The 23,000-nt window shown below is 34.1% G+C and overlaps 2 protein-coding genes across 2 annotated transcripts in view; one reads left to right on the forward strand and one right to left on the reverse strand.

Moving 5' to 3' along the window:
• LOC111053901 (transducin beta-like protein 3) overlaps positions 1–8,352 on the reverse strand; it is a 31,730-nt gene extending 23,378 nt beyond the window's left edge. Inside the window, exons 1-4 of the mRNA XM_039433838.1 lie at positions 8,184–8,352; positions 7,702–7,753; positions 5,007–5,229; positions 3,322–3,502 (exon numbers count right to left, since the gene is read on the reverse strand). Coding sequence (XP_039289772.1) covers positions 3,322–3,502; positions 5,007–5,229; positions 7,702–7,753; positions 8,184–8,203 — 476 coding nt within the window. The 5' untranslated portion in view covers positions 8,204–8,352. The remainder of the gene's footprint in view (positions 1–3,321; positions 3,503–5,006; positions 5,230–7,701; positions 7,754–8,183) is intronic.
• Positions 8,353–8,622: 270 nt separating this feature from the next.
• The window catches only part of LOC111052502 (ectopic P granules protein 5 homolog), a 117,723-nt gene continuing 103,345 nt past the window's right edge, over positions 8,623–23,000 (forward strand). The window contains 5 exon segments of the mRNA XM_039435062.1: positions 8,623–8,816; positions 10,443–11,435; positions 13,821–15,054; positions 18,898–19,058; positions 21,184–21,318. Coding sequence (XP_039290996.1) covers positions 8,781–8,816; positions 10,443–11,435; positions 13,821–15,054; positions 18,898–19,058; positions 21,184–21,318 — 2,559 coding nt within the window. The 5' untranslated portion in view covers positions 8,623–8,780.

Genomic DNA, 23,000 nt, shown 5'->3' on the forward strand with positions numbered 1-23,000 from the left:
ATTCATGTGAAATTCGAAGCATTGATGGAGAAACATTTATCTACAGAGTGTTCTGAAAAAAGCTGCCCATAAGTCAAGGCGTGATCGTGATTCCTCACATCAAAATAAGAAAAAGTTCTAATTAACATAGGTCCGAAAATGCTTAGTTACCAAGTTATACAGAGTAGAAGATTTCAGTTCCCCTGCCGAAACGAATCCCTACGGGTATTTGTTGGCTGTTAATTAATATGTACAATCATAGAGAAACAATAGCATAAAAATAGACATCCCATGGTATAGGGAATGTTTATGTCGCAACTTTTACTGTTATCTCAAGACGATAGTCCACGTAGATTTTCCCGTGAAGCTTTATGACGCTGGTAGTCTCTCATATTGTGCCGTTCATACACTCTTACCCGGTCAAAATAGTAAAAATCGACAATAATCAATCGGCTTGAGATAACAGTAAAAGTTGCGACATAAACGCCCTATACCATGGGATATCTACTTACGCTATTGTTTCTCTATGGTAAAATTAGCGTACTTTATGTAAAATGAACTGAAAAATTGTATAGAACCGTTTCCAGACATGTAACTACAGTAATTTTTAAGATATGTGAAGTAATACGCAAAACTTGGTCCCGAAAAACAAGTTTCTTTAAGGTTTGAAGTAGATTTACTATGTTAAATGTACAATAAACACAAAATATTTTTCTACATAACTTATAGAAAATTTAATTTCGAAGAGAAAGATGTAGAATAATAAGTCTATAATAGACAAACGCAACCTTAAAAAATAATCCTTGAGGTTGTGCAATCAATATTTTTTTCAAAAAAAAATCTTTTTTCTTTTTCCAATCTATTGGACAGGTTCTTAGGACATAATCTATGCAATTGAAATATTTTTATCAGCTTCTGTTAGCTAACAATAGGGCTTCAAAAGTCACTTTTTTGAGGCAGATGGTACACATACCCTTCAAAAACTACTGGTCAGAAAAATTTGAGAAAAATATACAAGTCTCCTCCTCAATATAGCAAAAATTACGTGAACTTTGTTTTTGAAAATCTGAAAAAAATTAAATTTTTATGTATTTTAAACTTCTTTTTTCACATTCAATGTTCGTTCTATATAGACTTCATATTCATAGCAACTTGTAGCGCTGTTCTTGATGAATAAAGTTGATGCTTGAACTTCTTTTATAGACACAATAATAGCCGCTGGTATGTGTACCTTTAAAGCACGGTTTTACGTCTGCTATGCTCGGGCAGCAAGTGAATAGTACAGCTGGAGCGATCTAGCGGAATTAGTTTGTCCCTAGAGCTAAGCGCTCGACGTTAATTACATAAAAAAACGGATGAAAAATAGACAAAAACTGTTAAGCTCTCCATTTTTCATGCGTTTTGTATGTAATTAAGGATTATTTTCCAATTAAAGATATTCTTCTTTTGATGAGAGGAATCACGCCCTGACGTATGGGCACCTTTTTTCAGAACACTCTGTATAAGGAATTCAATTCAATTAATCGTTCACCAGCCTCACGCTAGATAGATTTCGTCAATAATAAAAGTACTTATATTGTTAAATTTAAAGCAGAAAGTTCATGAAGATGGCACAAGAAGATCATAATTATTACGATATGACAGATTGATTAACATTAGGAGATACATCGGTTACATATTTCAAGCTATTCTCAATTAGCTTTTCCAAATATTGAATTGAATTTGCCTTTATTTACATAATAAAACAATAAAACCATACACTACAAGAGAATGTATATCAGAAATGTAACACAAGACAAAAGTTTCGATATAACCCGAAAGGTTGTCAAGAGTCGGTATCATGCCATCATAATTATCAAATATTGTAAATATCTCAATTATTTCTATGTAAGGATCAAAATAACTCAAATAAACTGGCCATCTCGCCATCACTAATACCATACTACGGCAACTGGTCACAGGAATGCTGACATTTCAATATTTTAAGTAATTCTCACTGTTAGTAGTAGAGGACAGTTCTTGTTGGGTTCGTATGTTGAGAAAAAAGAAAAACGATGGAATCATCAATGAAAGTTATTGGCAAACTAATGAATTAAGTGATAAGAATATAATTCTTCCTCAGACATATTTGGGTTTCACTCAGCGGCAAGGTCACTTTGTTCTATTTTCACATAACAATTCCTCAAACCGCTCTCAAATATCCGTTCATTAGTCATCATAGGAAGAAATAAATTCGTTTGAAATGGCCTCAATTTGTGTACAACAATTGGAACAGCTTCAACTTCGATTAGAGTAATTTATTGTAGTGGTTAATTATGGTTCTCAACTTTTTATGACCGGTTCATAGAGAGTTGAATCTCTAGAATAATTATAGTCCAATTCGAGATAATTATCCTAGATTTACAAGAACAATATCTCTTTCATTTAATTGGTAACATATTAACAATTATTGGAAATTAAGACTATTCTTCCTCAGACATATTTGGGTTTCACTCAGCAGCAAGGTCACTTTGTTCTGTTTTCACATAACAATTCCTCAAACTGCTCTCAAATATCCGTTCATGAGTCATCATTGGCAGGAAACGATTTTTTTTAATACAGTATTTAAAACTTACAACATTTGAAGCTCTAGGGCCGGTTTCCGAGCTCGGGATTTGGTTAAGTTCTAGACTTCAAAAAGCTGGAGTAAGAAAATTGGCTTTCCGAAACGGGGCGTAGTCGTAGTCATTATCAAAGTCACGTTTGAATTAAATTTCAAAAAACTAGAAAATTGAACACAAAATAAAATAAAGAGAAAATAGTGTGAAGTTTCAGCTATTTTGAATTATTTAGAAATGTTTAATTTCTTCAAGGAGAAACGTTTCCAATTATAGGAATGAGAAAATAAAAACTACTGTTATAAAAACTACAACCACGCCTCGTTTTGGAAAGCTAATTTTCTGACTCCAGCTGTTTAAAGTCTAGAACTTAGCTAAATCCCAAGCTCGGAAACCGTCCCTAAATCTTTGATAACTTTGTAGTAGGCTAAACAATGTGTTTCGACACGAAGAAACACAATGTCTAGACTAAAGCAAAATTATTATGAAGTGCTTTGTCATGAAAAGCAACATCGATTTAATACTTGGTTGAATACCAAGATGTAATTACCAAGACTAGATGCAATTATTGAGGGTGAGGAGTAACTCATCCGTTCCAATTTCCATCGGACTACTTTCGTGCAGTTGACTAGATATAATTATGGGGGGTGAGGAGTGACTCAGCCGTTCCAATTTTCATCGGACTATTTTTGTGGGGTTGACTATAGTGATATAATGATGAAGGAATTAGGAAAAAATCACATACCTGATAACACCAACCATTCCCGAAGATGGTAAACTATGCCTACATGCATGATGGTCTAAATCCCATATTCTAATACTGGCATCTGTAGCACCAGTCGCCAGAAGGGAATTATTTCTGTAACAAGCCAACTTTGATATGGGAACCTTGTGCAAACTCCGCCATGTCTTGAGTAGTTTGTTCTCTGAAAAAAAAAATGAATTTAATAGAAATTAGATAATATTTAACAATTGAGAGTTTAATAGTTCCATGTAAAGCTCCAAGTTCATACTTGATTACATCATTTTAAATTTGAAATCTTGATTTAGAAAATTGAGTGTTACGTTATGTAAAGCTCTCAGTAAACAATCTATTTGGAATTTGAGATAATCCATGATTATTATAGATTGTATTTAGAAAATTGAGTGTTACGTTATGTAAAGCTCTCAGTAAACAATCTATTTGGAATTTGAGATAATCCATGATTATTATAGATTGTATTTAGAAAATTGAGTGTTACGTTATGTAAAGCTCTCAGTAAACAATCTATTTGGAATTTGAGATAATCCATGATTATTATGTATTGTATTTAGAAAATTGAGTGTTTCCTAACTCTATGTGAATATTTAAATTTATTATAACATTGGAATTAAAGATTTCAACATCAAAAATCAACAAGATAATCAACCAAAAATATACCTCAGTTCTATTCTAAAGCCCGGTTTAGACGCTCAAGTTTACCATCAGTCTTTTGCTCAAGCAAAAGACGGATGTAAAAATGCGTCTTATGTCGTCCGTTTTCCTATTTTGTGCTCACAAGCTCAGTTCGTCATCAAGTATGGAAGAGCTAGTACTCTATTAATTATTTATTATTAAACTCTATTTTCAAATTGAGTTTATTCACAGAAATCATTACAAATACAGTACACATGTATAAATAATATAAATACTTGTGAATTTTCCCCACATAGACAAGTCTGTGTGTGGGGAAAGAGGTCTAATGAAAAACAATTGATACTAAAAAGAAAATTATAAATATTTACAATACAGTATAATTTGAAAAATAAAAGTTGGTTAAATGTAGTGGAGAAAGTATTTAATAATTAGCCTATATCGTATTTTTTCACTGATTCAACTGGATAATGCTATATTTCACAACATAATAACAAAAATATTACTGTTAATTGCTAAATAGCTTTGTTTACATGTCATATCTCGAGACACAGTGTAAATGGATTGAAATTTAGATAGTATTCTTATCAACACTATAGTACATCTTAATATATCATGATAGTAAATCATAATATCAACATCAAATTCTGAGAGTATCAAGAGAATCAAGAAACAGAAAAAGGGGTTAAATGGCGTTGTATACAATCGATATGAAAACTTGCTTATTTTCAAGTAGCCTACTTGCGAGGAATTTTATTAATTTGAGGGCGCTGAATCCGAATCGGAAATCACAATTTCTCTATCTCCATTTTACGTGATTTTGGTGGATAGGCAAAAGACGGACGGTTTGATGGAAAAAGATTCCCGGCCGATACATTTCAAGTTTGACGACTTAAGCTTGAACACCCATCCGTTTTACCGTCCAGACGCAACGACTTACATGCTCCGACTTTTGGTTGAGCAAAAGACTGAAGCTGAACTTGAGCTTCTGGATCGGGCTTAATATGATAAATAAGGTTTGAATAAGATTTACTAACCTTTCCAATCCCATGTCTTCAATAGACCGCTTTTATGTGCTACAATTATAGTGGAATTGTCAGGACTTAGCAGAAAAGTTAGTATTGTATCTTCTTCGATTTCTTCCTCCAGGCCAGTACTTTCTTCTTCACTTATGGTTGATACAACTTTACCCTCATTGATATCAAGGACTTGGATTTTCCCTCCACACTGACATAGCAGGCTCTCGCCATTTTCTGTCCACTGAAAATGAAATAAAAATGATTGAAAATTAGGAAAATGAGAATGCAGCAACTATTGGAAGTAGGAAAAAAGGAAATTATGAAGAGGATATGGTAACGTTGAAAATATAGGCAGCATAGCCTTCTTGCTCATATTAGCAGTGAAGTGATTGAGTTTATTGAAAAACACTTATTTTTTAAAAGACTTTTATTATTCAATATTGATCTCTCATATTTATTACATTTTATTGTCATTTCTTGCTTCAATTTTTTTGTTATCTCTACATATTATGTATTGTATTGTTTGCTAGAAAACAATCTAAACTAGAAAACTACTAGGTTAGAAAAACTAGTTTAGAAAAGTTTTTCAAAAACTAGTTTAGAAAAACTAGGTTTGCTTCAATTTTTTTGTTATCTCTACATATTTTGTATTGTATTGTTTGCTAACGACGTGATTAAGTGGTAGAGTGGACATTATTGTCCAAACTTCGCCACGTCAACATAAATAAAAAAGTCATTCTATTATATTATTCCTCATTGACATTCATGGAAAGAGTTGTGAATATTCAAGGATATTCTTTTTCAAAAGTTATTTTTTGAAGAAATGATTTTTTTTTTAATTTTCAATTAAGTGTCTGTATATCAAAGTATGACACCTAAATATTGATCAATATATAGATTGGTAGTTATGTAGCCTACCCAATGTTATATTATGAAATGTTAAAACTAACAAATCATTCTTGAAATCTACAAGTTTTATGTAGATTCCATGCAGAACGCAAAGCTGCCATGAGAATTATAATTGTTGTCAATAATTCTGTAATTCAGTGATCTTCATTTATGACAAGCACTTGCTGGATAGATTGCGTCAAAAAATGTAAAACTTATTTATACATTGATACATACAATATAATTCTCAACTATGAATGATTGGGAAAGGAACAACAGGCTTAAAGCCCAAAACTGTTCCTTTCCCAAATTTAGATAGAAATTGTCCAAAAATAGGTTATGTTTACACTAAACTTCATGATATTTGTCCAATTTTCAGTTCAAAATGTTTATAGACTAGGAATTCAGAATTTAGGAAAGTTGAAAACCAAATTAAATAAGAATACTTCACTAAATACCACTGATAACTGAAAAATAAACACAACTGTAAGGTGAAAAATACTGAATTAATTATAAATAAATTAAATTAAATACTGTATTAATTATCAATAAATAAATAAATTAAATATAATTAATTATATATGAACTTATCGTTTTAAACGATATGTATAAATCGTTATTATCGATATTAATCGTTATTAAATCGATATTTTATTGTTTTAAACGATAAAATTAACTAAGATCAAGATGGGAGGTCAGTCATAGATCTCAGAAAACATTGTATTGCCTCTTCATCCAGGGAGTAGAGTGCCAGACTCACAAGCCTCTCCCGAATTGCCCTCTCAAAGACCTTCTCCTCCTGCTCACAGAAATACACGGGCATCATATTGAAAATCTTGAGTACTCGGACAGGGAAGCTATTATGTGATCGAGTCAGTCTGGCATGAGGCAAAATTGATATCATTTCTCCTCCTTGTGTTGTGGTCGTGTACATGTACTCTATGCTGGAATGTATGTTGACCTCTTCTCAACAGTAGCAGCGAATTAAACAGATACTCAGTATGGACCGTCATTCTCCTAAAGATTGGTGCACATTTTTCCAGCCGATGAGACGAGGTGATGATATGGAGAACCTTTTTTTGTAGGAGTAGGATCTTTCTGCAGCCGCCTGCATGACCACAATTAATAAGGTTTTGGAGGAGGCCATGGTATACCGTAACTATGTACTACAAAGAAGCATGACCTCTCAGTTTGCGCATCAGATCTTGACAGTCTATTGCAGATCATCTCAACATGCTGCTCCCGTGTCGATGTGGCATCATAAATCCAAGCAGCTTCACACTGCGATCACCGAAAATTGATGGATTCCGCATTCAAGTGCAGAGTAGATTTTGAGTGTTCCTCTCGTTCAGTGCAAGTTTGTTCACCCGTTAACAGGCAATATCGAAATATCCAAAGTTGTGATCAGGGTCAGGTCTTCCTAGATAGATCGTGTCAATAGTTGGGCAGACATGTGTATTGCCACATCTACATCTTTATCCCTGGCAACTAGGGTCGTGTCATCTACAAATAGAAACGCACTTCCATCCAGTCTGAGGTCGTTGATGAAGATGAGGAAGAGGAGAGGTCTCAGGATAGAACCCTGAGGCACGGCACAGCACACATCACGAGCTCCTGACACTGCACCACCAATAGACACCACCTGTCTACGACGAGTCAGGTAATCCCTCAGCAAATTGAGAGGCACCTCTTAAACTCCATATTTCTCAAGTTTCTCTAACATTATACAGTGAGAGACACAGTCGAATGCTTTGGTTAAGTCTCAGATAATAAAAGTATATTTATAGAAAGTAAAGAATAAGAAATGTATATTTATATTTCTTACCTCAATGTCACCACCCGTGTAGAAAGCACTATGACATGATGTCACTTTATATCTGAAAGTAAGTTGATTTTTATTCAGCAATAATATGGTTTTTAATTTGATTACATACAGAAAAATGATAGGATTAGCAATATTAAATTGTTTTCTCTGTTATAATGAATCAACTCGATGTGAGGTCAGTGAAACATGTTGCAGTGGAATATAAAAGTCAAGTAATATTAGTAGAAGTTGGCTGAGAAAGTTATCATGATGTGTAAAGAATTTAGAATGATATTTATTCTGAAAAAATTGACCGACAGTTGTGATTTGAAGATAAACCTTTATAAATTCCATAATGGTTGAATCAAAAGGCAGACTTTATGAATAATGGATAATTTACAATGTCAAACAATATTGCAGGTTCAGACAATGTTATGACAACACTAAATTGGAAAATTAAACCCAATCAACAAGCAAAATTGATGATAAAATGCGTTACTTACAGTTCTTTAAGTTGAGTCATTATATTAGAATTATTATTTATAAAATTCACTAATAATTCAAAATGACAGAAAATTCAATCAATAAACAAATTTTCCAGGCACATGTTTTCTAATGCAGTTGAATACAACATGAACAGAACATAACCTATAAAATTTTTGAGGTTAGGTTCATTGATGATTCTCAATGCCATTAGGATATTGTCATGATAGAGAGAACTATATCAAAAAATACATGTATGTTTTCATTGAATATTTATCGATTTATCAATTCCCTGAAAATAATAATTTTTCTCATTTAAAGTTCCAAAACGCTTTTAATTACAGCGTTAGACTATTTTATAATATTCAGCAACCGAATTACTAACACCTTAAACTGCTCTATAGTTTCTATTTCTCTAAGCTTCAAGGTTTTATTATGGATGTCTGCGTTTATCAGCTGTTTGCAAAGAGTTTTGAATTCTCTGTCATTTTGTCACTTATTCCTTTTTGTTGACATTTGATACAAAATCAATTTACATAATGTGGTTTTTGATCAAAAAGGATCAAAAAACTAAAAACTAGATTCCTGTGAACTTATTTCTAGAATAACTTTTAAGAATGGAAGCTGTACATAGCAAATACAAACATAACCAAGTGAGTTTATTCAATTATTTTGTTTTTGAATGTAATATTAGTTCGTAGTTAGCATGATAAGGATTCTTTGATAATAGACAAAGAAAACTATATCATTAAAGGTTAGTCTAAATACAACTGCAACTAGATAATATTGTTCAAAATGTATTTGTTTATTTAAAATCATTGACAATGAATTTATCCAACAATCTCGAACTAAATTTCAATATTCTATGCTAAGTAGTTTTTAAATTTTTGGTGGCTCAACACACTCTTACTATATGTGTTTTTGTCTAAATATTCATCTTCTTATATAGTTCTATCAATAATTTGTTATCGTGTTGTATAGTAGACTAATGATTGACAGTTTTCTTATGAATCTACGTCAGATTGTTTGAATGATTATGTAACAAATTTCAAGATGTCTATATAGTCTTATCCAGTAATTTCATCTTTTACTCTATTTTCCATGATACTGTTAATTCAAATCTGGGATCAATTATTGAATAAACTCTTCTAATCACATAAAAATTGTACACCTCAATATAGGAGTTTCAATAAAATTACACTATAGAATATCTTAGATACGTTAGATAGAATCAGTAAAATTTTCCCCTACCCTCCCACCACCGCAATGTACAGAGGTAGTAAATTTATGTATATTGAGAACCAAATAAAACCCCAAAGTTACAGCCTTCATTCCTTAATACCTTCTTCTTCATCCATTACCCACACTTGTGGGATCGATGTCCTAATAAAACATAGAGCACGTAAATCAACAGGCAATCTATAGTGAAGCTAACTTTAATATGGCAGTATTTGGTTAACATTGGTGTTGCTATCCTTGTCTGTCATTCGACAGATAGCGCTATCCCTTTCTAGCTCTGCAATGTTTCCTAATCTATCTTCAACGATATAGAAGTAATTAATAAAGGCAGAGAATCGCTGTTCTCCAATCTTCATCCACTGCCATTTTAACATGGACCTCACTAGTAGTTCTGTCAAAAGTAGACCAAGCGCAGTTAAAAACTACAGCCTCCATCAGAGTCAAGTATATGTCCTGTCTTGACGTGTCGGCGAGATATCGGTGTGGACAACTAATGGCTGTTTCAAATGTTGTATCGACAATAATTATTTAAGCTATATTAATTATAATTCTCCTCATTTATAATTGACCGTGCGAAGTGAGGTCTAAGATTCAAGTGGACGGTTTGGCATTTCTCTTAATGTTTAAACGTTTATATGTTGCGCATTTACGGCGAAACGCGGTAATAGATTTTCATGAAATTTGACAGGTATGTTCCTTTTTTAATTGCGCGTCGACGTATATACAAGGTTTTTTAAATATTGCATTTCAATGATAATATAAAAGAAAAAGGAGCCTCCTTCATACGCCAACATTAGAGTAAACATCAGACTATAGAATTACTCATCATAAATCAGCTGACAAGTGATTACACAGATGTGTGGAGAAGCTAGTCTATTGCTGTATTTCCATAAGGTCTATAGCTCCAATCAGGTACTTGTGGATGAGAATACTGCGTGAGGTCTACTGTTCACAGAACTACTAGTTATAATATACCTCACTTCATTCGGTCAATTAGTAGCCTATACTATCCCTCAATAATGATTTTTTTCTGTTTTCAGAAAAAGAAAAACAAGAAATCCAAAGTGACACTTGAACACAGCACTCCGGAGAAAGAGAAGCTTCTCGGAGAAGTGTCTGACGTCACAGGCAGCCTGACCGATCTGCAAATAGCAGTAGAAGAGGGAGCATCATGTTCGCGGTCAGAATGCGTCGACAATGTGGAGAGTGAAATCAGCGAGGCCTTCAAGGATGTCGGCGACGCGGCGAAGAGTTCGGAAGAAGAATCCAGTTGCCGAGAGGTTGTCGCCGATGTGGGTTGGGTGGAGTCACCCGATGTTGAGGACAGTCTAGCCGAGGATGACATACAGAGGTGCTTGCAGGATAACAGGAGAAAAGAGAGGAAAAGATATACGGTGGAAACGGAACTTGACGAGATGCAGGCCTTGAGTTTGTTGCAGGATCGGGAGGAGGATGAAGCCGACACCAAGTTCGAAACTTGTAATAACTACTCGACAGAAGTGGAAATCCATGTCCCCGCCACGGTTGAACCCAACATCGAGCCCGGATGTGAAGCCCTACACATCCCCAATGTCGTCTATGAAGTGATCAACGAGCAACCCTCGGCCCCCGTCATGGAAACAGTTCACTCCGTCAATGTCCGACACCGAAAGGAGATGAAAACCGAAACAATAAACAGATCCGACGAAACCCATCTAACTCTTCTCCAGAACCTTTTCTGGGCCTGTCAAAAGGAAGACGAGGGACGAACCAATGTGAGGCCCTTCACTGAATCTCAGCTGTTAGCTCTGTATCGGAACGATGAGTTGAAATGTATGCAGAATTGTGTGTCGGAGTTCCTTAGTACTGAACTGAGAGGGGATACTGTTCTGTGTAGTAGACTGTATGATATGCTGGTGAAATATTTGAGGGCTAGAGGCAAATTGACTGTGAACAACTCGGAGTTGGATATCTTGAAGGCTGAGTGCAAGGATTATCAGCATCAACTCTGGTCGTTTCAGTCTGTGACTGTTTCGGAGAGCGGGGAGTGCCAGGTGAGTCTACCTTTTAACCAATCACTTCAATTAATGTATTTATTTTTCAAATATCAGTAAAGCTGATGAGGTTTTTTCTCACTCATATCCACAGAACAAGATGGTAGTTTACATAGCTAGAGCACAAAGTATAGCATAGCTAGAGGATGAAGTGATTCTAAGTTATTTTTATTGACGTTGTGTTGATTGGTTGACTCAAAACCACGAAATATCAATTCAAAGTTATACATTATAAGTATACAAACTTATCAAGTTTGAACTAGCCTAGTTGAAATCTATTAATATAAGGTCAAATCTATGGAAAATTTTCAAGATAAGTTAGGTACTCAAATTGAGCTACATGTAGAGAAGAGATGAAATCATTACATAAGGAACAATAATATCGGGGCAAATAAAAGCATAGTTTATATTTATTTATTGATACACAATTCTTTCAATTGATTGGGGAAGGACCAACTACAGGCGCAGCCCAAAACTGTTTCTTCCCCGAATTTTTATGTATAGGCTACACTATAAATACGGTAGTCCAAAAAGTAGGTTATGTTCCATACACTTTTGAATTCAAGTCCAATTATCAGTCCAAACATTTGAAAAAAGTTCAAATTTAGATTTTTTACAAACCAAATTTAATAACAAAATAACACTAATTACTTAGAACTGTAAAATAATGTTTAACTTAGAAAATGTTGATTAGGTAACTTACTTTAATTTAAATAAAAAATAATGGATCTTGAATAAAATCATATCGTTGGTCATGTCAACAAATCAGATAATGTTGATCAAGTCGGTTTATCTATAACTAGCCGTCAGGCTCACTTCGCTCGCCATATCCGTCTGGACCCCCGACTGGATCGTCCAAGAATGAGATCAGCAGGCTCGCTTCGCTCGCCTGCATTTTTTCATTTTTATCATATTATATTAGGACAATCCAGTCGGGGGTCCAGACTAAACGTCTGGCTAAACAGATATGGCAAGCGAAGCGAGCCTGACGGCTAGTAATATAATATTCCCAGGATTGAAGTAGCAGTGCCCAATCAATTTTTCCGCGATAAATGCATTTAAATCTTCAACTTGGTGCCAACCTAACAAAATCAACTCAACTTAATGCCAACCTGACAAAATTATTAATTTAGTTGCCAGTTAACAACTGTTTCGAAGAGGTACTCTATCTAGATTATAGTTCTATAGTAACATATGATATGGAAATTTCAATTCTAATTAAGAGATTGGGAGAAGAAGAATATACATGCTAAAAGACGAACTTTAAACCCTTAAAAACAACCCTTAGAGTTGGAATATTGCCAAAAGATTTCTTAGTGCGCCTCTAAAGGGCCAACTGAACATACCTACCAAATAAGAACATTTTTGGTCCGGTAGATTTTTAGTTATGCGAGTGAGTGAGTGAGTGAGTGAGTGAGTGCCATTTCGCTTTTATATATATAGATTGCCAGATAATACTTCTCATGAGATCCACTGATTGATTGCAGTAGTTCAACAGCTGAACATAATTCTGTCTCACTCGCATCTTCCGTTATCGACAGAGGACGAAATTATCATCTGTTTTCCCAAGGATGAAAAATTATTATCCTTTTCATGTCATTCAGCGAGTTTTCCCAGGAATAAGACCATGTGAAATCGAACTTTTATGTCAAGAACCACCTATATTGCAAATTTCATCAAAATCGTTAGAGCAGTTTTCGAGATCCGTTGGACATAGATACATACCCATATAACCATATACCCATATATCCAAATAAATAATTTGAGGGTTAAGTGTAACAGAGGGCCGACTGCGCCCTAACTTCGCCCTCCCAGGTATAAAATAAAGGCAGTCATTCTATTCTATTCTAAATATATACAGAAATTGCTTGCTTAATATAATAGGATAAGTAGATTATAAAACGTTAGTTTGTCAACCACTTTATCAGCGAACAGTTCCAACCTGTATGTTCCGTCTCAACGTGTAATGGACAGTGGTAAAATTAATTTTTGGAATGTTTTCAAATGTTTTTTCTATTACTTTTTCTTCTTAATTAAAAATAAATCAATAATTATCAATGATTGCCAGTCTCATGTTTCAAATACAATGGTTAATCATCAATGCCATAAAATTTATTATCATTTCTTTATTAGGTTAAAATAAAATCAAGATGAATTCAATTAATGAGTAGTGAAATGGTGAGCTCACTCAATAGTGAATCTTTTCTCTATCAGTCTGAATTAATAGTTTTGACTATCAATACCTATAATAGAGTTTGCATTTCTATTCTCAATATTCGATTTGCATTCTGTTTTGAATGTTTCATATTGGAAAATGATATCTCTGAATACAGTGTTGAATTAGTAAATATTGATTTGTAATAATACTTGTTCATCTACTTCCAGGATGGAAACCCAGTATCCGCTTCACACGAGTTCAAAATGTCCAAATTCAACCAAACGGCTGCTTCAAAACTCTCTCACAGCCTCTCAGCAATCAAGGAACTAGTCAACGAGTCTTATTCTCTCAACGCATACACATGTGAAGCACTCAAACTGCAGATCGACAGCTATGTACAGACGTTAGTTTTGGATTTCGCTTTTCTGCCACAGAATGCACGCGTTAGTATAGGGGAGGAGCCTCTGCCAGCCTATGGAAGTCACACTGGACAAGATTTGCGACAAGTTATTGCTGAACTTAGGGTAGCAATATCTGTGTTGTTCGCTTTTCAGAGGAGGAGGATTAAAGATGAGGGGTTTGTGGTACATACAAGGCAATGGTTGACAAAGCTGGTAGCAGTGTTTCTAAGGGTTGCAACCTGGAGGGATCATTTGTACCTTTTGAATCACGTCCTAAGATGTCCCGCAGGTGTGGGGAAATGGGGTGCACAGCTGATACAACCTCCCCCACCACCTTACAACTGTACCTACAGCGGAAAACATCTGGATCACATGGTGGCTACAGCTGCGGTACTTTTGAAACCGGTGGCAGAGCGGGATCAGTTTTTAGCACAGTGGAATGATTCTACCATAATTGAAGGGGAATCGTTGTGGGTGATTGTTGATTCCGATGGAGAGGATGAACAGGAGGACTTGGCGACCAATGATGTTGTCTCCCGTAACTCTCTGCGGGAAAGCGATGTTGTCGACATGTTTAACCAGATCCCGTTCGATGATGTTTTCCGACATGTTCTGGGGGTACAACAACGGGACAATGTTGATGTGCATGACACGTCAACTCTGGACGAGGGTCAAGTGTTGAAATTGTTCGCTTTTTCAACAGTTCTTGTCAACATTCTTGATACAGGGTTGACAACATATAAAGGAACCCGTTACAAACAGTTTTCGAAAAGATTAGGACGTCTAGTGAGGCATACAATCCAGTACGCCACGGACCAGTTTCAGACTTTCTGGGGGGTTTGTGTGGAGAGTAGGAGGGAGCAGGAAAGGGACATGGCAATGCTGGAGAGGTTGCAAGTGGAATATGATGAGCTGCTGTTCAGGGCTGTCAGGTGCCTGCATAATAGCCCGGGCAGAGTTGCCTGGCAATTTCTGGCCGTATTGCCTTTCTCGCATGCCTCACTGAAGACCCTGTGGCAACTGTTTTTCTATGTACTACAGTATGATGTCAAGCAACAAGGTGAGAATCATTATAGTTCTCTATCTATATAAATAAATAAATCTTTATCCAATGACAAGTACATTACAGAATAACAATAATCGAATATTGAATTCAACAAAAATGCATAGTTTACACAGTCAATAAATACAATACCGTTTGCTAAAGAATGAACTTTGTCTGCAAACAGGAACATATCTCATAATTGAAAATAAAATCAGGAATTCGCTTAGCATACACACATGAGATATTATAAACTGAAATAATGTGAATAAAATAATAATGATGATAATAATATGAATGCTACCAAATAATAAAGATAATAAATAATTAAAACCACACACACACACGCGCGCGCGCACCAATGCAACATGGAGCTGTTAAGTCATAGCTTACACCTTCCAACGGTGTATATATATATTATAATATAAATATCGGGGCACCGAGCTTCGCTCGTTATTTTTATTACAGAAACAATTCTCTAAAATTATCGTGTTTATATTTCACAGCTGGCTATACGTCATCTTATGAATTTCGGGGATGCGATATTTTGATTTTTCACATACTCACTTTTTTACTATCCACATCTGTTTCAGCCAAGGATGGATTATCCTTCAATGTCGTTCATTGAGTTTTTTCAAGGATGAGACCTAGTGCAGTCGAATCATAAACCTACTATGTTCCAAATTTCGTGAAAATCGTTAGAGCCGTTTTCGAGATCCGTTAAACATAAATAACCAGATATATAAATACAGAAATTGCTCGCTTAATATTTATTTATTTAACAAATTTAATAGAGTAAAGAAAATAATTGGCTTTTACATGTAAGGGATAGGAAATACACGAATGACGCATCATCACGTCTGAACTACTGGACTGATTAACTTGAAATTTTGCATATAGATTCTTAATTAAACGAGGATGACAGCCTATTCTCAATTCTTCAAGATTTCATCACGTCAAATTTTCAGTTCGTCAAGTTTAAAATGGACCCTTGCGGAGCATGGGTTACCTGGTAGTTATGAATAAGATCAAATCAATATTTTTTTAATGAAAATTGCAATTTTCAATATGTAATCAATAGGAAAGCGTTTCCCTCATTGATCCGTACTCCAGGGAAGAGCTCTAAATCTAGCAAACATAACTAGTGAGCCCCCAGGCTGGAGAACTCGCTCAAAATGCCGTTGATATTCTGACAGCTGTTCTATTGAAAGCAGTGGAAAATCTGATGCAACGGATTTTTTGGGGGTTTCTGTGGATCAGGGATTAACATGGTGCTCTCATGTTCAATCTCTTTCTAGGAGATTAAACTCAGCTGCGTATGCAATGTCCAGGCTCAGGAGGGTATTAGTTCATGAGGCAGTGATCTCTGCTTACTATGAATATTATGAGTCATTACTGTCTTATGGGATATTGCTGTGGGGAGGATCAAGATTCTCTGCCTCTATCTTCCGTGCTCAAAAGAGAGTCCTAAGAATCATATTTAAAAAGCCACCCCGTTTCTCGTGTAGATCGCTTTTCAAAGATAATACAATTTTAACGGTTCCTAGTCTCTATTTGTACCATCTGGCAATCTTTGCTTATAAAATGAAAGATGATTGGCTGACAGGTGTGGATGTTCATCAACACAATACAAGATACAGGGGCTTAGTCAGAGTTGAACAGCACAGGACAGGGTTTTACGAGCACAACCCAAATTACATTGGCAAAAAAGTGTTTAACTGTTTACCCCAGAATGTTAAAGCTGCCCAAACCCTAAACTCTTTCAAGACTAATCTAAAATGTTGGCTATTAGAGAAATGTTTTTATGAGTGGCGAAGTATCTTCGATCATTGACTACGTTGCATTAGTTATAAATGTTGTATGGTCTTAGATATAAGTTATTTGTGTTATGATGTACAAAATTGTTCTATTATGTACAACATTATTGTGTTTTGTGTATCAATATCTTGTTTTCTCTTTTTTTGTATGACTATTGTCGATATGGTGCTTGTCACTATCCATGACAGTATAATAAACCAATAAAAATCATGAGAAATACTTCAAGTTGCATTGAGTCCATCTATTATCTATCTGCTATTCAGGCTATCTAGCTATTTATCTATCTGCTATTTAAGCAGTGGAAATTCATGAGAAATAGTTCTATTTGCATTGAGTCTGTCTATTTATCTATCTGCTATTTAGGCTATCCAGCTATTTATCTATCTGCTATTTAAGCAGTGGAGATTCATGAGAAATAGTTCTATCTGCATTGAGTCTGTCTATTTATCTATCTGCTATTCAGGCTATCTAGCTATTTATCTATCTGCTATTTATAAGGTAGATTTATTTATCTACCTTGGCATAGAGTACCTAATCAATTGCATGCAATTGTAAATCCAGCTGAAAGCTCATTTGTAATGATAAATTGCTACAATTGCTTCTCTTATGCACTTTCAATTATTAGTGTTTTCCTTTTTTATATCTTAAAAAGAACGAAGGAGTGAGTCAATTTCGTTGGCCATCGAACTTGATCTGTTTAATAGTTCATAGAATCGTGTGTTAATAATTTGAAGTTGATCGATGAAAGAATTCAAAAGTTATCGTCAAACATACAAACAAAGGGCAACGGCTTGAGCCTCTAGTCAAAAGTAGGAACTCGCTATGCTCGTTCAATTATTTAAAATTTGTGATTAACATTTCATAAATACAAGTTCTGGAATTGATTTTTACTTTCCTTGCCCTATTACCATAGGTAAGGAAAGTATTGCTTTCCGAAAAAAATTAAGGTACCACAATTTCTAAATTTCTATACGTTTCAAGGTCCCCTGAGTCCAAAAAACTGGTTTTTGGGTATTGGTCTGGGTGTGTGTGTGTGTGTGTGTGTGTATGAGTGTATGTGCGTCTGTGTACACGATATCTCATCTCCCAATTAACGGAATGACTTGAAATTTGGAACTTAAGGTCCTTTCACTATAAGGATCCGACACGAACAATTTCGATCTGATGCAACTCAAGATGGCGGATAAAATTGTGAAAATTTTCTCAAAAACAGGGTTTTTCGCGATTTTCTCGAAAACGGCTCCAACGATTTTGATCAAATTTATACCTAAAATAGTCATTGATAAGCTTTATCAACTGCCACAAGTCTCATATCTGTAAAAATTTTAGGAGCTCCGCCCCATCCATGCAAAGTTTGATTTTTGATTCCCAATTATCAGGCTTCAGATACAATTTAAACAAAAAAATCCAAGTGGAGAAGATTGAGCATGAAAATATCTTCAATTAATGTTCAGTAAAATTTTCACCTGAAATTGAAAATAAGCTCGAAATTTGAGAAGATGCTATTATTTCAATTACAAACTGTTGGCAACTGTTGATTCTATTAAATCATTCACTATGAAGAGATAGCAAACTTCGTGAGTCTCCAGCTTTATTGTCCTGTCACCAGCTGGCTTGGATCTTTGAATAGTAGACTTGAGATGCACGGGAAAACTAGCGTCAGGTGATAAATTTTCATAACGGCAAGGAAAGTTGTGTGAGTGCGCCACACCAGATTTTTTCTTTTATATATGAGTTCCTATTATCAGAATATTTCATTTCTTGTCACAAGATCGTCTGAATATGAAATGTCACTTCTACAACAGTACAAAATCGTTCAATCAACAGTACAATACAAATAATCAAACTTTCCGTTTGCAGTGAAGAATTCTCGTTCTTGAAACTGGATTAAATTCCACACTTCAATGACTATTTCAAGTTTAATATATGCTGATATCTGTTCAATAATGATGATTATAAATAATTAATTAATTGCCAAATACAAGAAATATCAAGATTAATCATACAAGATATTCAAGATTAATCATGAACATTTTCTTGCAGATGATGGACGCTCAGAACCCCAGGAGAGTCTGTTCATTTGGTTAACTGAACTCATCGATGCCGAAATCTATTATCTACTTACAACCATTTCGAATATGGCGCTGGCAAGGTCGAAGAATGACTGGTCATTCATTGAAACTGCCACCATTCATTTACTGCAGGTTGGTAAAATATTAATTTTTGGCAATAATTAATTAAAAAATCACTTTTTTGGACTCAGGGGACCTTGAAACGTATGGAAATTTAGAAATTGGGGTACCTTAATTTTTTCGGAAAGCAATACTTCCCTTACCTATGGTAATAGTGCAAGGAAAGTAAAAATCCAGGTTGAACCAACAGGCCGAAGCCAGTCTATTTCTGTATTTCCATAAGGTCTATAGTTTCAATCAGGTACTTATGGATGAGGATACTGCGTGAGGTCTACTGTTCACACAACTACTAGTTTAAAAATCATTCATTCAATCGTATGGTGCCAATGCCAACATCAGCCTTGAAATTGTTTTTTCTTTTCAGGAAATAAAATAATAATCAGGTCTTAGACCCTCGTCTCTAAAACATATAATATCATTTTCAGGCCTAGCCTGAAAATTAAAATATTCAGTTCTTCTTCCAGAGTCACTCATAATTCTATTCTTAGCTGCTTTAACCAGTCTACAGCTCTGTTTGTGGCTTCATGCAGCTCTCTTAAGGTGCGTACAGATTTACGCGCCGCGAACATGAGCAATTCACTTTTAATCAGCTGATGCCAAGCTTTTTATATCTATATCTTATAGCGTTTCTGTAAAAATGCAGATATAGTCAGCTGATTAAAAGTGAATTGCTCATGTGCGCGGCGCGTATATCTGTACGCACCTTTAGGTCTCCCTCAAAAGAATGGATTGGACACTCAGCAGTTATGTGGCTCATGGTTTGTGTTTGGCCACACTCACACAAATCTGACTACTGTAGGCCCCATCTCTTTCAAAACATTTGAAATAATATAAGCAGTCTAGAATATTGAAAGAATATTTTGATTTGATATGCAATTAAGGGTATGAATTGAGCTTGGAAGAATCTTTAATCTAGAATCCTTGAATGTTTCAATTCATATATTTTCAGTCTTGGTAGTTTTGTAGTAGATGTAGCCTATTATTAAATTGTAATGTTGGGTTTCAATTTCATTACAAAGAGAACTAATTTTCCAGTGATATCAGATTTTGATCTCCATAACATTTCCTTCTTCAAACTTCTTCATTATTAAAACACAATATTTTTTAAAATGTATTAATTCAGGGCTTCTTTATTGTATCTATAAAATATAATTATAGTACCCTTTAAAATTAATAAAATAATAAAACAAGAATACAAATTGTAACTACTAGTTTCGGTGATATAATTCTATTTTATAAAACACAATATGTTGACTTGACTTCTAAAAATCATTCATTTTTACAAATCCCAGGATTTCAATGCTTTGTTTTGTAAGAAATAAAAATTTATACTCAGTACAAAATACTAAGTATTGTATTTTTATTTCATCATGGAAAACCCTACAATATATCTGAATACAATATCAATACATAAAATCAATTCACTTATATGGGCTACTTTATTCAAATTAATAAAAAACAATATAAAAACTTGTAGTACTCTTTATTAAAAACTTGAAAATATTTTAAAGTTACTACAAGTTTGTATATTGTTTCTTTATTAATATCAATACAATATCTCTGGGTACAACCAATGATTGTAATAGCGAACTGTTATCAAATCGACTAGTTGAGATGTTACTTGAAAGTAAATTCCCATCAGAAAGTTTTGGACCATCTACTATAATCTCACATTTCTTGAGATGAAGGATAATTTCAGTAAGATTTTTTGAATTGATATTGTGGAATTTCTCCATAATTGAAAAACACTGATTTATTCTTGTCACATCCACATATATTGTGGATAGATGTGGATATGCCAAAAATAAACCCGTTCTTACAAAGATAATTTCTGTTCTGATTTAAAATATACAATCTTACTGGTTTTCCCACCAGACTCAAGAATCTTGAAAATGGGTCCCCCATCCATTTATCATGAAAAGTGTTCTCAATCTCGTGACTTATTTGTTGCTGTTATGTGTCCCCATTTCATTTATCATAAAAAGTGTTTTCAATCTTGTAACTTATTTGTTGCTATTATCTACATTTGAAATGAACATTTAATCATCACTATTCTATTATTTTTAATTGTAACTCATGTGTTGCTATTATCTTTGATATGAACATTTACTCAACATTCCTTCTACTATTTTTGCAGATTGGTTTCTTGAATGATACAACTCGCGATGTTTGCTCAAAGTCTGCTAGGATAATGCTTACAAACCTCACCACCAAACATCCAATGCTCATGTCTGTAATCATCGATAAACTTAAGAAATCATCGTGTGGACCTGTAAGTCATTGAAACTACTATAATTTATTTTATCTCTGTTACTGATGCTATAGAAATGAATAGGCCTAGTCTCCTCTAATCACTCCAACCTTCCAATACTGAAGCATTTTGTAAGCTCATATAGTACATAATTTACTTAAATCTCTGTTATGGATTGTATAGAATCAGTCTAAATATTTTTTTCTCAATATATTGATTGATTCTTTATCACAAATGACAAAGTATTGCCAGGTCTTGCTAGACCCACACTTGCATACTGGCTCTACATTTTTATGAGAACAAATTAAAAAATTAGCTTAATCAGAACTGAGAATAAGTATAAATATAATATGTCCGACCTTCTGATGTTGAAGCAGATTTGTAGTTCATAACAGTTTTGAGTGCTAAGTGGAAGGAACTTTGTTATCAATTCGGATCTTAATCTTTCTAAATTCAAAATTAATTGTTTCAAGTGTTTGTGTTTTGTTTCAATATGGAAGTTGGTGAAGAATTAAAAACTCGCACATAACCTTTATTTGGACAATTTATTTTATGAAATTGGGATGAAAAGAAGTTTTAGACTTTAGTCTGTTTCTTTGTCCTTAAGTTGATTGTAAATGATGAATGACTCAAGATTCAAGATTCGTTTATTGTCAGAATATTAAAACAATAATAACATTATTGTTCATTTTCTACAATCAAGATGCTTCATATTCCGTCTATTTCCATTATAAATCTCGGGGCAGTCAATGTTGTACTTCAATGTCAATCTATTTACAGTATTTCAGAATACCTTGGTTTTTATGATTCATTATTTGGTGTAAAATCATTATGAACATAACGCAAATATTTGAACAATTGGAGTAAGAATTGAGGAATAGAAGTTTCAAATTTCAAATTCAAATAATTGACCGAGCGAAGTGAGGTCTAAGATTCAAGTAGACGGTTTGGCATTTCTGTCATTTATAAATATAAATTTTTATATGTTGCGCATTTACGGTGAAACGCGGTAATAGATTTTCATAAAATATGACAGGTATGTTCCTTTTTTAATTGCGCGTCGAAGCATATACAAGGTTTTTGGAAATTTTGCATTTCAAGGATAATATAAAAGGAAAATGAGCCTCCTTCATACGCCAACATTAGAGTAAAAATCAGACTATAGAATATTATTCATCATAAATCAGCTGTCTAGTGGACTATAATACTATCCGTTCAAAAACATCGAACATCTTGAAAATGTATCATTCCATCAACGTTAGTAGACAGTTGACTATAAAGCCGCGTTTACACCAAAGTTATTAACAAAATGTTAATAACTTAATCCATATAGATTCTATTGCTGTATTTCCATAAGGTCTATGGTTTCAATCAGGTACTTGTGGATGAGAATACTGCGTGAGGTCTACTGTTTACTGAACTACTAGTCTTTATTCACACAAGAAAAAAATACAGCAGCAGAGACAATATATGCATAATGAATATTCCCCACGAAGACATCAAGTCTGGGTGGGGGAATGAGTTCTTTGAACTGTAAATTATATTAACAATAAAGTTGAAGATTTACAATGAATGATAAAACAATAGAATAAGTTTAAGGTACTGTAGAGTAAATAAAATAAAAAAGCTTCTTTAAAGGATGCGGAGAGTACTTAATGCTGTTAACCCTAAATTACTGTAGTATTAATATATATATATATATA

The sequence above is a fragment of the Nilaparvata lugens genome, chromosome 8 (genome assembly GCF_014356525.2).
Source record: "Nilaparvata lugens isolate BPH chromosome 8, ASM1435652v1, whole genome shotgun sequence".
Classification (NCBI taxonomy): Eukaryota; Metazoa; Arthropoda; class Insecta; order Hemiptera; family Delphacidae; genus Nilaparvata; species Nilaparvata lugens.